Below are 14411 nucleotides of genomic sequence, written 5' to 3' on the forward strand. Positions count from 1 at the left end.
CGGATATAGTTGTTTTGCGTTGCGGTGCGCCGGTGTCGTCTATCAAGGAAGTGTTAGATGTTGCAGTCGCGGGCGTTCTTGCGTCTGGAGTAGTCGCAGATGTCTTTGTTGCGGTTGAAGATTCAGCAGTTTTGGGGTCCGTCGTCGCTCGAGAAGGGTTTTGGGTCGCGCTTGTCGCGGACGTTTTTGCAGGACTTGTAGAGATGATCGCGTTTTGGGTTGTTGTAGTCACGGCGGCGCTCGCTGCCGTACTGCTTGCGGGTATTGTCGCGTTGAATGGGTTTGGGGTTGTCGTGGTCACTGGAATACTTCCCGTTTCAGGTTTTAACGCCGTCGTCCAGTTTGAGGTTGTTATTTTTGTTGTTGCTACTACGACGCTTGGTATTTTGCCCGATGTCTGTACCGTTGTGTTTTGCGGCGTCATGGTGATGGGAGGGCTATTTAGCCCTGTGCTAGCTGTCCATTTTGTTGCAGTAGTCGTATTTCGGGGTGGAGTCGTTACGGACGTTGCTGCTGTCGCAGGATCTGTGGCTGCGCTTGTGTTTTGAGTTGGGATAGCGGCGTTCGTCCGTGTTGTTGGAGGTGCGGTGCTTGGGCTACCGCTAGTTGTTGAAACGGTCGCGTTTGGTAGGTTTGGTGTTTCGGTATTCCCATGTATGCTTGTCGTTGTTTCAGGTGTCGGGGATACGATCGGATCTTTTTGTCGGGTTCTCGTGTTTGTCGGCGTTGCGACTGCGGTGCTTTGGGTCGTGTTCATTGTAGACAAGTTTGCGTTTAGCGGCGTCGTGGTGATTGGAGTCGTCGTTTCGGGTGTTTGAGCTACGCTTGTAGCCATGTTCCGATGTTTGGTAGTCGTCGTGTTGTGGCTCGTAGGAGTCATCGGCGGGATCGTCGTTGCGTCGCGTATTTTGGATGCGGTGGTATTGATCGGGTACGGCGCGGTTGTCATTGTCGCGCAGGTTGTCGTCGTCGTGCTTGGCGCGAAGCCAGATGTGGATCGATTTTTGTTCGATGCGTTACTTGCAGATGTGGGCGCGGTCGTATCTGGAGTTAGCGTCGTCGCGGATCTGTTTGTTGCGGTTGAACGTTCGTTGCTATTTGCCACTCTAGTAGGTGTGGACATGTTTTCGGCGGTCGTGTTTCGAGGCAGGTTTGCCGCGGATGTTCTTGCTGTTGCGGGGCTTGCGGATTTGGTTGCGTTTTGAATTTCTGTCGTCATGGTTGCGCTTGTTGTACTCGTCGCGGATGCGGTCAGGCTAATGTCTGATGTTTCTGTAGTCACGGGTGTGTTTAGCACTGTAGTAGCTGTCGATGTGGTTGTTGCGTCCTGGGCTGCGGCAGTCACGGACGTCACCGCTGTCGGAGGACATTCGCAGATGATTGTGACGGTCGTGTTTGTCTGCGCTCTGCTCTTTAGCATTGTACCGGTTGAAGACATTTTGAATGCGTTTGTTGCAGGTGTTGTTGCGCTACTTGAAGTAGGTCCGGCGGAATTGGCAGCCCTTGATTTGGTTCTCGGATCCATCTCTGTGATTGTTGTTCCGTGCCGGTGGTCAGCTGTGATGTCGAGGACACTGCTTGTCGCTGTTGTGTTTGTTTGATTCGCAGGCGATTTCTCATCTTCTGTTGCCGCCGCAGTACTGGTTCCCGGAGTCATGGTTGGCCGAGATGAATCGATCACTGCGGCAGTTTGAGACTGAATCAGTATTATGTCACTGTGAACTATACTTATACAGCAATACACGTTTAGCCGATCGTGGTGGAAATAAACTTTGCCAAACTGTCACCATAGTGAACCTTGACAGGTAATTACTTTCACAGTCATAATTCGCCATCCAAATCTGCGTGCTGCTGCCTTCAATAAATAAATAAAATCAGCCATTTTTGAGTTTGTTTTTTTAAGGGCGGTTGTAAGAGGTTTGCTGAGTGGTAAAATGCCGTCAGTGTTGTCATCAAACGAAATTGTGAGTGACTTCCTCATACTTTTAAATAACATCAATATCACGATCATTTCAGATGATGTTCAAAAATGAAATGTGCCCAAACTGCACACAAGTGATGGATCGTGATTCAGTTCAAGTGCAAGTGTTATGCCAAGAGATCAATTTTCACTACTATTTTGTCAGAAATCTGTCAAACCAAGACGTTAAAGCAAGTTACCTTGAAAAGATGCATACAAACAGCCGTGCAAATATATCCAAGAAAGGATTTTACTTTTCATCTTCATGATGTCAACCGCGGTGAGTGTCTCCAGCCAGCATCGATGTCAAGTACAGTGAGTACAGTCTCTCATTTCCAGGATAGGGTATTTGCATTTTGCTCTTTCCTTGTTGAGGCTCCACCCTTAGCTTTTGAGCAAGGAATATACAGAGGGTGGTGCAGCCACGAAAAATGGTGAAATATAACATTCTTATTCTTACAGATGAGTTTCACTTAGGAATGACCTTACAGTCCTAAAATATTTGAAGTTTCCCACAAGATTCTAATGCATTGGGATGCACCCGCATCATAAAATTATTCTGTCTCTCCATCCATTTTCTCCCACTTTTCAATCAGGTGATGAAAACATGTGGAACCAGGTTATTTCCCGCCAACACACACACACACACCAGTCCACACACACACGCACACCAGTTAGCATGATGAAACTCTAACAAAATACATTCAAGAGTAAACAATCAAGAATGTTCAGCCTCAATAGAGACCCGTGCATGCCTTGTTAATTTTTTTCCCCCCAGCTACAGTGGTGTACACTTTTGTTACCCCACCACCACATCGCCCAAAATAAAATGGACTGGGGAGAGGGGGTAAAAAAAAAAAAAACTTGGAATGTCCAGACAATGGAGCCTTTTCAATGGATATTAGCCAGTTGGTGTCGGTGTCAGGTGGCTACTAATAAGCAGACAATGAACTGAATTTCAACAACAAAAGAACAAATTCACTTTAAGACTGCCAAACAGGTTTTGAGCATATGTGTGGTTCCACTCGGCTTCTTCTCAAATTTTCACGTTGTGAGTTGATAAACTTGAGTTTTTATAGGCATGAAATTTGCTTCGTGCAAGATGTGTTTTGTCTTGAAATGTTGTGAATATACAAGTTTGTGGGATTAGCGATATATTTTTGCCTTCTCACTTCTCGTGTTTCAGAAAATACGATAATGTATTTGTTTACTTTATAAAGAAAGTAGTATGATTGTTTGATCTATAACAGCCTAGGTCTTAACTATGTTACCGATAATAATTTCCATTATTTTATTGACGATAGACACTGTCAGAGGCGAAATAAGGTTCCGCGTGTTGATTTGTTTAAAACAACCATTTATCGTGTAACACCGTCTGCGCATGCTCAGTCCCATGGCTGCGTGTGGCTCCGTTGACATTTAAGCAGAGAGCAATCAGCGTTGTTGTACGTTGGGGAGGGAAAAAAAGCGTTTCATTCGGGATAAATCAGTCTTGTAAGAGCCGTTTATTGTCGAACTAGTGTTTTTTTTTCGTTTGTTTGTTTTTTTCCCCTCGAAAATAGTGAACGAAGGCGTAATCCGTCGTTCGGTTTCATTTGCTTGCAAGTTTGCAATGCTAGTAATCGTGCTAGTTTGAGATATTGCTCAGACCAAACCAGTTCGATCGTTAGCTTCCTTCCATGCCTTTCCACAATCCCGTTTGCCTGGCACCGATTGTGGTTAGCTCGCGTATTTATTTTCCCGAGCGAAATAATGTAAGTCCTTCTTCTGCGCATAATGGACAGAGACTTGTTGAGGCAGTGTCTGACGTATCACGGAGAGTCCTTGTTCAGCACATTAAAATGTGAACAGACTGAGAATCCCGACTTTCAAGCCGTGGTGGCTGACCTGTGTAAGGCTCCGTATGAGGGGTAAGCCTTCCTACCGTCGTCATCTCCAAACCTTAGCACCATCTTGTTTGAAATGTTGCCCACTCGGCATCCTTCGCAGCCTGGTTATTGCGGGAGGGGTGTTCTCCCATCTGCGGCCCCTTCTCAAGGTTTCTAATTTTTCCCCAGATTGATTTTTTTTGAGGGGTGGGGTGGTGGGCGTTGTTTTTCAGGGGATATTGTTAATATTTGTCAACTGTGGGCATGTGAAGCCCTTTGAGATTTTTGGGCTATATAAATAAATTTGACTTGACATTTCTCACATCACGTCTGTCCTGTCAAGCTTCCCTTCTTACTTTTTGTGCCTGCTGCCTCACACCTCTTCAGCCCCCTACCCCCATTCCGCTCTTAAATCTGATGTTCAATGCTGTTAGTACCTGTTACCTTGAATGTACATGACTATGGGCGAGCCATGGTGGCTTTTGTTAAGATAAGATAAGATAAGATATCCTTTATTTGTCCCACAATGGGGAAATTTACAGCCTCCAGCAGCAAGAATGTAGGTAGAAAGAAGGGGGAAAAAAAACCACAACAACAAACATCTTTCAATCAAATACAATATGAACACAAATGGATAAATCGCAGTACTATTTACAATTTACCTTCACATCATTTAATTATTATTATTATTATTATTATTATTATTGTCAGGCAAGGCTGTGGTGTGACTTTTCAGCTTCAACTCTGAAATGATGCTCCTTGACAGAAATGGCGAAGAGCAGAGCAGCCCCCTTGTGGAGCAGTTCATTGCTCGGAAGGCTGACATTCTTTTCAGTCCATCGTGGAAGACTGCGACTCCGAAAGAAGAAGAACAACCCCGACAGGAGGAAGCCGCAGGTTGTCCACGCCTAACGCTTTGTCCGGATCCAACGAATGAAATCCCTGCATTCGAAACCTTATTTTTATTCATTTTGAAATGGGACGGTAACTCGATACATGAAATGGACGACTTTGTTTTACCTCAGTTGAATTGCCACGATGAGCTCGGTTAAAATAAATCCAAAGCATTATTCATTCTTATCAGGCGTACGATTCCACACAATCTTTTGTGCGCGGCTTATTGTCTACCAATTGAACCCATAGGAAATCTTCTTGCTGTAGTTGTTTCGACAACTGCTATTAAGTTCAATTTATTGCTTGTATTGCGCTGAGCAGCCAGATGCAACTGCTAGTTGTTGATTTTTTTATAAAAATTCTTTTTAAATCCGAGCAGAGCTTATCCCGAGTGACAATTTGATGTCATCATTCGCTCAGACCTAAAAACTCATCGAAGCGATTGTAATGCTCATAATTTTCTTTCCAGAGGCTTATGCTGCCATGCCCCCCCTGGAGTTATTCATGGAGGTGCCTTTCGAGGAGAGAAGGGCCATGCTTTACCGGGATTTAGAACGAGGCGACATCGTGGTGGGAAGGATCAACAACGTTCGCGAATATGGCTTCTTTCTTACGCTCATTTGCACGGCGGGCGGGCTGAACAGAGACATCGAAGACTTGGAGTTATCGGTAAGATCGCCGTTCCGCTCGTGCCGTGACACCCGAGAACCATTCATTCATTCATTCATTCATTCATTCATCTACCGAGCCGCTTGATCCTCACTAGGGTCGCGGGGGGTGCTGGAGCCTATCCCAGCTGTCTTCGGGCAGCAGGCGGGGGACACCCTGAACCGGTTGCCAGCCAATCGCAGGGCACACAGAAACGAACAACCATTCGCACTCACACTCACACCTAGGGACAATTTAGAGCGTCCAATCAGCCTGCCACGCATGTTTTTTGGAATGTGGGAGGAAACCGGAGCACCCGGAGAAAACCCACGCAGGCCCGGGGAGAACATGCAAACTCCACACAGGGAGGCCGGAGCTGGAATCGAACCCGGTACCTCTGCACTGTGAAGCCCACGTGCCCACCACTGGACTACCGGGCCGCCACCCCGAGAACCAATCGCTGTCAAACAAAATGGATGGCGGGCCGTAAATGGCTCCCTGGGCCGTAGTTTGGACACCGGCGGTTTAGAAACCTGAGCTCGAGCCAAATGCATTTGGGCTGTGTTGTTCTCCTCAAAATGGCATTGAAAGATGCAATTGAGAGAATTCGGGAGGGGGGGGGGGGGGGCTCCTGTCAATCGGCGGAATGAGTGCGGGTCTCGTCAGTCGATCGCGGAAACCTCAAATGCCGATCCGTCGTCGCCGCTCCGTCTTTTTAACCGAATTCGGATTTCTTTTGTCATCGCAGGCTCTTTGTCACATTAAAGAAATCCCCTCAGCCGGCAGCCACGACGATCCTTTGTCCTACTACCAGATTGGGGACTTGATCAGAGGTGAGAAAAATCTTCATTCCGTCGGTTTGAACGCCAATTTTGGAAAATGGTGGACAGAGCGTCATCGCGTTTCATTGGATCACAATTTTCAGTCCATTTTGTTTTCATGCCAACATATTTTCTTTTTGTTTTGTTTTTGCAGCCCTTGTGAAAGATATCGACCGCTACCAGGAAAAAATAACCGTCTCCCTCCTGCAAGCATCCATTTCTGGCCGATCCGAGTGCATCCAACTCGGAGTCGTGACCAGGGAGGAGCTGCCCGTGCAATACGAGTGAGGACACCAAAATAGCGCTCACAAAATAAACCAAAATGCCATCCGGCGCGGACGAATACACTTTTTTGCTAATCGCGTCTGCCGCGGCGTCCCAGTCGTAGTGTTTGCGCAGCCAGCGACTTCAGCAAGACGTACGAGCGCATCCTGGGGGGTTGCCACGGCTACCACAACCCCTGCGTGGTGGACTACCTGCTGGAGAACATCGGCGTCAGTGACGTCCATCCTCCGTCCATGATGCGAGGCCTCCAAAGGTAAACGCGGTGGCCGCCGCCGTTCCTCTACGGTATGATTTTGGGGCGACGCCGGAGGGGGGGGGGGGCGCGAGCTGACGGCCCCCCCGAAATACGACCGCTGCGACGCTCGCCGCAATGCCGCGCTCATCCGTCACTCGTCTTCCAGTCAGCTGTTTGCAAAAGAAGATTTTGCGTCCGTCATCCGGAAGAAGCAGTCGGCATCCTGGGCCTTGAAATGGTAAAAGTGTGTGGGGGGGGCGGTTTTGACTTGGTTGTTTTGACATAAATGACGCATCACCCCCCCAGTGTCAAGGCAGGTGTGGGCCACTTCAAGCAGGGTCGCCACGTGGAAGCCATGAATGAGTACAACAAAGCTTTGGACATCGACACCAATAACGTGGAAGCGCTGGTGGCGCGCGGCGCTCTGTGAGTCGCGTGGGGCGGGGGGGGGGGGGGGGTCGTAACAAGATCGTTATTGTTGATTTACAATTGGATCGGATCGGGCGTTCTGTCCGCAGGTATGCAAACAAAGGCGTGATCCTGAAGGCCATATCGGACTTCGAATTGGCGCTGGAGACGTGCCCGGATCACCGCAATGCCAAGAAGTACCTTTGCCAAACACTGGTTGAGAGAGGAAAACAGTAAGTTGCGCATTCGGGGGCTGCTCCACGAAATACCAAGAACGCATTTGTGGGACCAGCGAGTGAGCATGTCGCAGTCTACCTTCCCTGTCCTAGTTGAGCCCACCGACGGTCATCCGCTTTGGAGTTGCAAAGCGGTGTAGCCCGTTAGCCGAGATCCGTTAGCCGTTAGCGCAAAATCAGCAAATAGGCCTTTTTTTTTTCGGAGATGGCCGAGGAGCGGGGCCGGCCTGGTAGTCCAGTGGTTAGCACGTGGGCTTCACAGTGCAGAGGTACCGGGTTCGATTCCAGCTGCGGCCTCCCTGTGTGGAGTTTGCATGTTCTCCCCGGGCCTGCGTGGGTTTTCTCCGGGTGCTCCGGTTTCCTCCCACATTCCAAAAACATGCGTGGCAGGCTGATTGAACACTCTAAATTGTCCCTCGGTGTGAGTGTGAGTGCGAATGGTTGTTCGTTTCTATGTGCCCTGCGATTGGCTGGCAACCGGTTCAGGGTGTCCCCCGCCTACTGCCCGAAGACAGCTGGGATAGGCTCCAGCACCCCCCGCGACCCTAGTGAGGATCAAGCAGTACGGAAGATGAATGAATGAATGAATGAAATAAAGTGCAGGGCGGCCCAGTAGTCCAGTGGTTAGCATGTCGGCTTCACAGTGCAGAGGTACCGGGTTCGATTCCAGCTCCGGCCTCCCTGTGTGGAGTTTGCATGTTCTCCCCTGCGTGGGTTTTCTCCGGGTGCTCCGGTTTCCTCCCACATTCCAAAAACATGCGTGGCAGGCTGATTGAACACTCTAAATTGTCCCTAGGTGTGAGTGTGAGTGCGAATGGTTGTTCGTTTCTGTGTGCCCTGCAATTGGCTGGCAACCGATTCAGGGTGTCCCCCGCCTACTGCCCGAAGACAGCTGGGATAGGCTCCAGCACCCCCCGCGACCCTAGTGAGGATCAAGCGGCTCGGAAGATGAATGAATGAATGAATGAATGGCCGAGGAGCGCTTTCAAACGATTTTCGTACGGGCGATTTAGCACCAAGGGGGGGGGGGGGAGTCTTTTCTCCTTGGCGCCGCTCGAACCTGCCTTGACGCGACTCGATTCTCCCGCGTAGACTCGAGGAACAAGAGAAGCTGGTGACGGCGGAAGGCGTGTACAGGCGAGCGCTTTCTCTGGATGACGCAAACCCCGAGGCTCAGGAGGCCTTGAGGAAAATCACCGAGACCATACAGGTGGGTGGGCCTCAACACGCCAGCACCTTCCGCCGTGTATCGCGCATGCTGAAGGGGGGGAGGGGGGGGGGGGGGGTTGACGTCCAGAGCCACGCTTTGAATGGCAAAGTAGCAATCGCTATACACATTTGTTTGTTGTTAGCGCTCTACCAGGTGGTGTTTTTTTTTTTGTTTTGGTTTGTTAACAACAAAGTGCCTCAACCTCAAAGCAAAAATGTTCCGGTCAAACAAAAGTGAGCAGTTTAAAAAAAAAAAAAAGTTTGATTCTTGCTGCAAGAATATTATCACGTGGCTCTTAAATTCTGGTGGATTTATTTCTGCTCACGGCGGCCATTTTGGAGCATTTTGTCTTCCGCGAGCATTCACATTTTTTTTTTTTTCCTCTTCGGAGGTTGATTTTGTCCGCGTGGTTTGTAATACTGATGAGATTTTTTTGTTGTTGTTTTGTTTGCGTGTGTGTGTGTGTGTGTGTGTGTGTGTGTGCGCATCTTGTTTGCCGCCCCCCCCCCGGTACTTGCCCTTCGGACTGACACGGCCTTTGTCACGCGGGGGGGAATTGACCGTGGAAAATGACGACTCCTCCGCCGCTGCAACCCTCGCCCGTGATCCACCGACGGTAACCTTGTCGCCTTTCTGTCTCTGCTCAAAACTTTTGGGACAATCTGCCCCCTCCCCCCCATTTCTTGGCTGCCGCCGCGATTTCATTGGTCCACACATCACTGTAACTCCGCCCCCTTGTAAAAAAAACAATTCCCGCGTTGTTGGCGTTGCGTTTCCGTACTTTTACTCGCCCTCCGCCAAACGACCGCCTTCCATCTCCGGCTTTTGGTGATTGCGCCGGCGCTGATTTAAAAAAAAAAAAAAAATTCTCACACGTTGACCGTGCCTTGAATCGTCTCGCCCGGCGCGCGTAAAGAATTCCATTCGCCTGCGGGAAGAAGCGCTGGCGAAGGAAGAGGAAGAGAAAGCCAAAAGCAGTCAGAGCAGTGCTGAGAAATTGCGTAAGCTCTTAAAAGAGGAGAAGAGGTGAGTTATTTCCGCACCTTGGGGGGGGTGGGGGGAGGGGGGGGGGACTTGGTTAGGCATACGGCCACTGAAGAGAACGAAGCGCCGCGTGAGTATCGAACCCTATCAGAGGCCCGCCGGCGTCTTTCTTTTGGTCAGGATGAAAAGAAAACGCAAGAGGTCGACCTCTTCCTCATCGTCCTCCGCCTCGTCGTCGTCCTCGCGCAGGAGAGCCAAAAAAAAGAAAAAGAAAAAGAGGAAGTCGGCGCGAGGAAGCAAGCGCCGCGCCAGCAGGCGCAGGAGCGACGAGGGAAAGCGCGGCAGGAAGAGGAAGGAAGACGACGAGGAGGACGATTGGTACCCGGCACCTCCTGACACCTCCGCCACCTTTCTCGACCAAAAGACGTGGGAGGCGTTCGGGGCCACCGATGAGGAGGAGGATGTGGGGGGGCCCAGCACCAAGCCCAAAGATGCCAACGGCCCGAGGATCTGTCTCTATTCTTTGTCGCCGTCCTCAGAAGACGACGACGTCTGCGAGTGGCCGTCGCACCCCGCCAGGGAACCCAAGGAGAGCCCGCAAAGGAGCCGGCAAAGTAGGAGCGCAAGTTCAGGCGCAGAAGAAGACGGCAGGAACAGGAGCAGCGAAAGACGGACGGCCGATCAAAGAAGTTGCGTCGATGAGAGGAAGCGCAGAGTTTCCTGCTCCTCGGCCGATTCGGCGTATTGCAGAAAATTAGGGCCGGGGAAAGATTTTTCCAAAGATCCGTCGGAGAGCGACCTCGGCCAAGGAAAAGCTGCAGAAGGGCAAGCCGGTTGGAGCCAGTCGGACCAGGCCCGAGTCCCAGCGGAGCAGGAGGAAGAGATCTCGCTCCCGCAAGGAAGGTCCAAAGAAGACCTTCCGGCAAACCTCTTGGACATCTTTCAGCAGATTGCCAAGTTTCAGAAGGAGAAAGGCATCGGAGCCAAAAAGGCGGCAAATTCCATTTGAAAGGAAAGAATTGGAAGAATTGCTCGCAATTGGTTGCCGTTGAAGAAGCCCCCGTCAAAGACGCCAAACCCGAGCGCACGCCCATAAACCTTCCGATTGGTGAATCTCTCAAAGAAAAACAATCGGGGCGGTTCTCCAAAAGTAGGATCCAGAGTCAAATTCGTTTTTTTTTTTTTTATGGTCAATCAAATGAGATGATGGAATGTAGTTTTCACACTCGTTCTTTGCGCGTGATTCCATATCGTTTCGCTGCGCGCATTTCAAGATTTTGCGAAGCCAACGGCTAATAAGTTGCCGTGTCCACGTGATCCTCAAACGGAACGACATGTAACATGACGTCCATGAATCACCATTCAGAGGTCAAGTGTTTAAAAAAAAAAACTTTATTATTTTGTAACTTGAGTGTCGGTGCTCTGGTACCGAGCGCTCCGAGATCCAGTCTGCGAACAAAGGCGAGAATGTCCCATCTTTCTTTATTCATAGTCCAGGACGGGAAGGTGCCATTTCAAACAAACCATTCGGACTTTCTTTTTGAACAAGTTTGTCGTTGTGCTCTCATGTCGCATTCCTGGAGCATATTTTTGAGAAGCGCCCCGATAGGAGCTTATTGCATGAAAGAATGGGAATTCTTTGTTTGTTTTTGTCCACGTTTGCTCATATGACTGGCTGGCGACCAGTTCAGGGCGTTCCAAAGTCAGCTGGGATAGACGGCAAATCTCGTGGAGCGTTATTGATGGCCTTACGTAGTGCATTCCGCCTATACACGTCAACCCACGTCTCGATGTTCGTTCGCCCATTCATTTGTTTTGCCCCCCCCCCTCCCCAAATGTAAGTTTCAATAAAGTCTTACTTGAATCGTGTGACTTTTGCGTCCGCGTTCCATTTCGGTGTTCATTTTCGGTCTTTCTAACGGCCGCGATGGTGCAAGAGTGGTGAAAACCCGAGTCACGACGGCGCAACTTCTTTGAAGACCTTTTCGAGCGACTCGCAAGAGCTCGAAAACGTTGCTTGAATTGTTGAAGCCGCCTTCCGGCTCGGCGTGCGCGGCGGACGGCCCTTTTCACGTCAGGATTTCGACGTTTGAAGTCCCAAGTGGCGACCAAATGCACTCTTGAACGTACGTGCGGCGTCCCTCCCGCGATTAGCTAACCTCAAGCAAATGACATCACCTCGGAACTTTTTTTTTAAATCTCTTTATACAGCCACGCACTTAACGACTTGTGCTTTTCCGCCGATAAAAGTCAAGGGAACTGGCCGATTAGGGAACTAACCGCTTCCCTTCAATCGTTACTGTTTGTTGCTTCAGCTATCGAATGGTCGTATTCTGAGAATCGAGGACACATTTTCCCAGTCAGGCGTGTTCCTGCTTTCCAACGCAGCGGTATTTTCGGGCGGACTATTGAGCACTTCTCGGACCACTTGGTAAACATTCTCACGCTTCGAACACACCAGCAACGTATGAGTAAAACGTATTTGTCGACTGCTAACACGAGATGGCACAGACAACAGTGCTGACGTATGACGTCATGCTAATGCCATGCTAATGGGTTTCTTGTCCATTTCCTCTGCGTATCCTTGCTGCGGTATATTAAAATTATTTCTTAAACTTATTTTTTACATGATCTCGTTTGAGTAAACATTCTCACGCTTCGAACACACCGGCAACGTATGAGTAAAACGTATTTGACGACTGCTAACACGAGATAGTACAGACAGCAGTGCTGGCGTATGACGTCATGCTAATGCCATGCTAATAGGTTTCTTGTCCATTTCCTCTGCGTATCCTTGCTGCGGTATATTAAAATTATTTCTTAAACTTTTTTTTTCTTTTTTTTTTACATGATCTCGTTTGAGTCACCCCCAAATTGGCTTGCTTGGCTTACTGGCCGCCTTAAGCCACTTGGTGTCACATATTTGATTCAATAATCAAACACGCAACCGACGTGTGTGTGTGTGGCCAGCCGTGTATCACCCTTGGCAAAAGTAGCTTACTTCAGGCTTAGCTGCCAACCCGTGGATCATTACTGGGCCCATCATCAGAAATGCGGCACAGCGGTTCTATGCGATATCTCGCCGGGCAGATTAACCGCCGAGTCTAATACCGAACGCTCACTCTTGTGATTGTTGCTGCTGTCACATACTGTAATGTACGTCTGTCCTTTTAAAAAAAAATCTTTTTTAAAGTGCCAACTATACAGTAGATAATCGGAGTTACTGTCGGGTTGTTAACGGACAACTCCGCCTCGGTCCAATAGTGACGGGTATGCATCTCTTCTGTTGTCCACTGGAGGGCAGTGCAACATAATGCCACAGCTCCAGTAACTTAGTCAATTGGGGGTGTTCAAGTTTCCTTCCACACAGACATCAAGCATGCTTTGCTTAAATTTATTCAAATGTTAAATATGTTATATATATATTTTAATTTGCGTATATTTTTTTATACGCAAGGTATGATACTATGATATACTTGATTGAAAATATTTCAACTGTAACGATTCTGTTCGAGTCAATAAGGTTACGGCTGTTGCTTTTTGTTGTTTACCAATATGCAACATGTAAAAAAGCTCTCCACAGCTACAATTAGGAGACTGCTAGACAAGAAGAACGTTGAAAAAAATATAGAAAATAGCAAAACCAAATTTTAAACTAATTGTATGGCAATTGACATAAAGAACAAGAGCGTACGTTAATGCGAACCTTGCGTGAGTGTTTTTTTAAGTCAGGAAAATGCAACACCGCTATGCTAACTCGTCGCCACAATCACCATGCGTCATAGATTTTTTTTTCCCGAGAGGAAGTTTGTGTTCTGCAGTTTGAACAAAATATTTTTAATTCTCCTGCAAATCTCCGTTGCTCTGCACGACAATGTCACTTAGAAAATCAACCCTAAAAGTCGACGAGGTACGAAACCCCACCAGTTGGCGCAAAGCTTCGGGGTTGTCGCGACGCATTTTTCCTGCTCACCGCGTTGATGTGACAGGCCGAAATGCCCAACACGCCCCTTGAAGCAAAGGTTCTAAATAAAGTTTTGAAACCCATTTGAACTTCAGCGTGCTTTTGCATTCCGTCAGCGCCGTTCCTTGTCTGCTCGTCAGGGAAATCGGAGTCGGTCAGAGCTAATTCAACAAGTTGTGTGCTCTGTAGAGCAAACGACATGGCTGTCCTCTGAGCGCCCACTTCACAGACTTGATTCAAATGGTGACCTTGCGCTGCCGCAATGAACTGAAAGTGTCAATGTGGTCGGGGAAGGAAAGAAGAAGAAGAAGAAAAGAGCCTTTTGTCATGGAAGGTGACGGCCTCTCTCGCCGTTGGTTTGTGCGGTCGGCTGCCCTGCTTGAGCGACTCTGATGAACCTGCAGATTCTCGCCTGGGTGAGTCCTCCTCCTCTTCCTCTTCCTCTTCCTCTTCCTCTTCCTCCCCCGGACGGCCTTTTCATAAAGAGGGATTCCTCCTCGTCGGCTTCTCTCTTCAGAGTCCAGGCAATCAGACTGTTGAACATGCGCGAGGAGATGAGACATTTTAAATTAGTGTTAGCGCAGCGTTCCAGTGAGAGACGAAGTGGGTGGGGGGGGGGACGTTTTTCATTTTCCTCAATGAATGGGGGGACGACTACATTGAATTCTGTGAGCGTGACAATACAGGGGAAGCGAGTAATGGAATCGGATCACACGTCCTGTCTGCGTGTTAGGCCGTAATGAGGAATTTAAAGGTCCTCCGCTGTCATTCAGCGGCACGCCCCCCCCCCCCCCCCCATCCCGGTCGCCGTCGCTTGGTCTTCAAACTGCCAAGATTGACGAAAAAGCCCAACAGTCACCCCTAAAGGTGACTGGAGAAGTTCTGATTGACTGCTCTG

General features: G+C 49.0%; 3 protein-coding genes across 4 annotated transcripts in view; 2 read left to right on the forward strand and 1 right to left on the reverse strand.

The window, feature by feature from the left end:
- Positions 1–53: 53 nt before the first annotated feature.
- LOC127606187 (uncharacterized) lies at positions 54–2246 on the reverse strand. Its single transcript, XM_052074271.1, has 3 exons — positions 2161–2246; positions 976–1680; positions 54–103 (listed from the first exon to the last, which is right to left on the reverse strand). The coding sequence occupies exons 1-3, from the start codon at positions 2225–2227 to the stop codon at positions 54–56; spliced, it is 822 nt and encodes a 273-aa protein (XP_051930231.1). The 5' UTR covers positions 2228–2246.
- A 1092-nt stretch (positions 2247–3338) lies between these two features.
- On the forward strand, positions 3339–10994 carry LOC127606031 (tetratricopeptide repeat protein 14-like). The gene is made up of 12 exons (XM_052074022.1): positions 3339–3870; positions 4595–4725; positions 5192–5391; positions 6119–6203; positions 6346–6475; positions 6574–6729; positions 6878–6949; positions 7018–7137; positions 7230–7352; positions 8448–8565; positions 9482–9591; positions 9730–10994. The coding sequence occupies exons 1-12, from the start codon at positions 3737–3739 to the stop codon at positions 10556–10558; spliced, it is 2208 nt and encodes a 735-aa protein (XP_051929982.1). The 5' UTR covers positions 3339–3736; the 3' UTR covers positions 10559–10994.
- LOC127606032 (RNA-binding protein FXR1-like) overlaps positions 9073–14411 on the forward strand; it is a 31153-nt gene continuing 25814 nt past the window's right edge. Inside the window, exon 1 of one of the 2 annotated variants that reach the window (XM_052074023.1) lies at positions 9073–9181. In XM_052074023.1, the coding sequence (XP_051929983.1) occupies positions 9135–9181 (47 nt within the window). In that variant the 5' untranslated portion in view covers positions 9073–9134. The remainder of the gene's footprint in view (positions 9182–14411) is intronic. The other variant, XM_052074024.1, reaches the window with a different exon arrangement.

Source organism: Hippocampus zosterae, chromosome 8, assembly GCF_025434085.1.
Source record: "Hippocampus zosterae strain Florida chromosome 8, ASM2543408v3, whole genome shotgun sequence".
NCBI classification, from domain to species: Eukaryota; Metazoa; Chordata; class Actinopteri; order Syngnathiformes; family Syngnathidae; genus Hippocampus; species Hippocampus zosterae.

What these genes read in the sequence shown, in the direction of transcription:
- LOC127606031 (XM_052074022.1), top strand. Translation starts at nt 3,737, where the DNA reads ATGGACAGAGACTTGTTGAGGCAGTGTCTGACGTATCACGGAGAGTCC. An exon ending in GATTGGGGACTTGATCAGAG is followed by an intron (nt 6,204 to 6,345) that starts GTGAGAAAAATC and finishes TTGTTTTTGCAG; the next exon opens with CCCTTGTGAAAGATATCGAC. An exon ending in CTGGTGGCGCGCGGCGCTCT is followed by an intron (nt 7,138 to 7,229) that starts GTGAGTCGCGTG and finishes TTCTGTCCGCAG; the next exon opens with GTATGCAAACAAAGGCGTGA.
- LOC127606187 (XM_052074271.1), bottom strand. Translation starts at nt 2,227, where the DNA reads ATGAAGATGAAAAGTAAAATCCTTTCTTGGATATATTTGCACGGCTGT. An exon ending in TTTGTATGCATCTTTTCAAG is followed by an intron (nt 1,681 to 2,160) that starts GTAACTTGCTTT and finishes AAACTGCCGCAG; the next exon opens with TGATCGATTCATCTCGGCCA. An exon ending in CACATCTGGCTTCGCGCCAA is followed by an intron (nt 104 to 975) that starts GCACGACGACGA and finishes ACCGCAACAAAG; the next exon opens with ACATCTGCGACTACTCCAGA.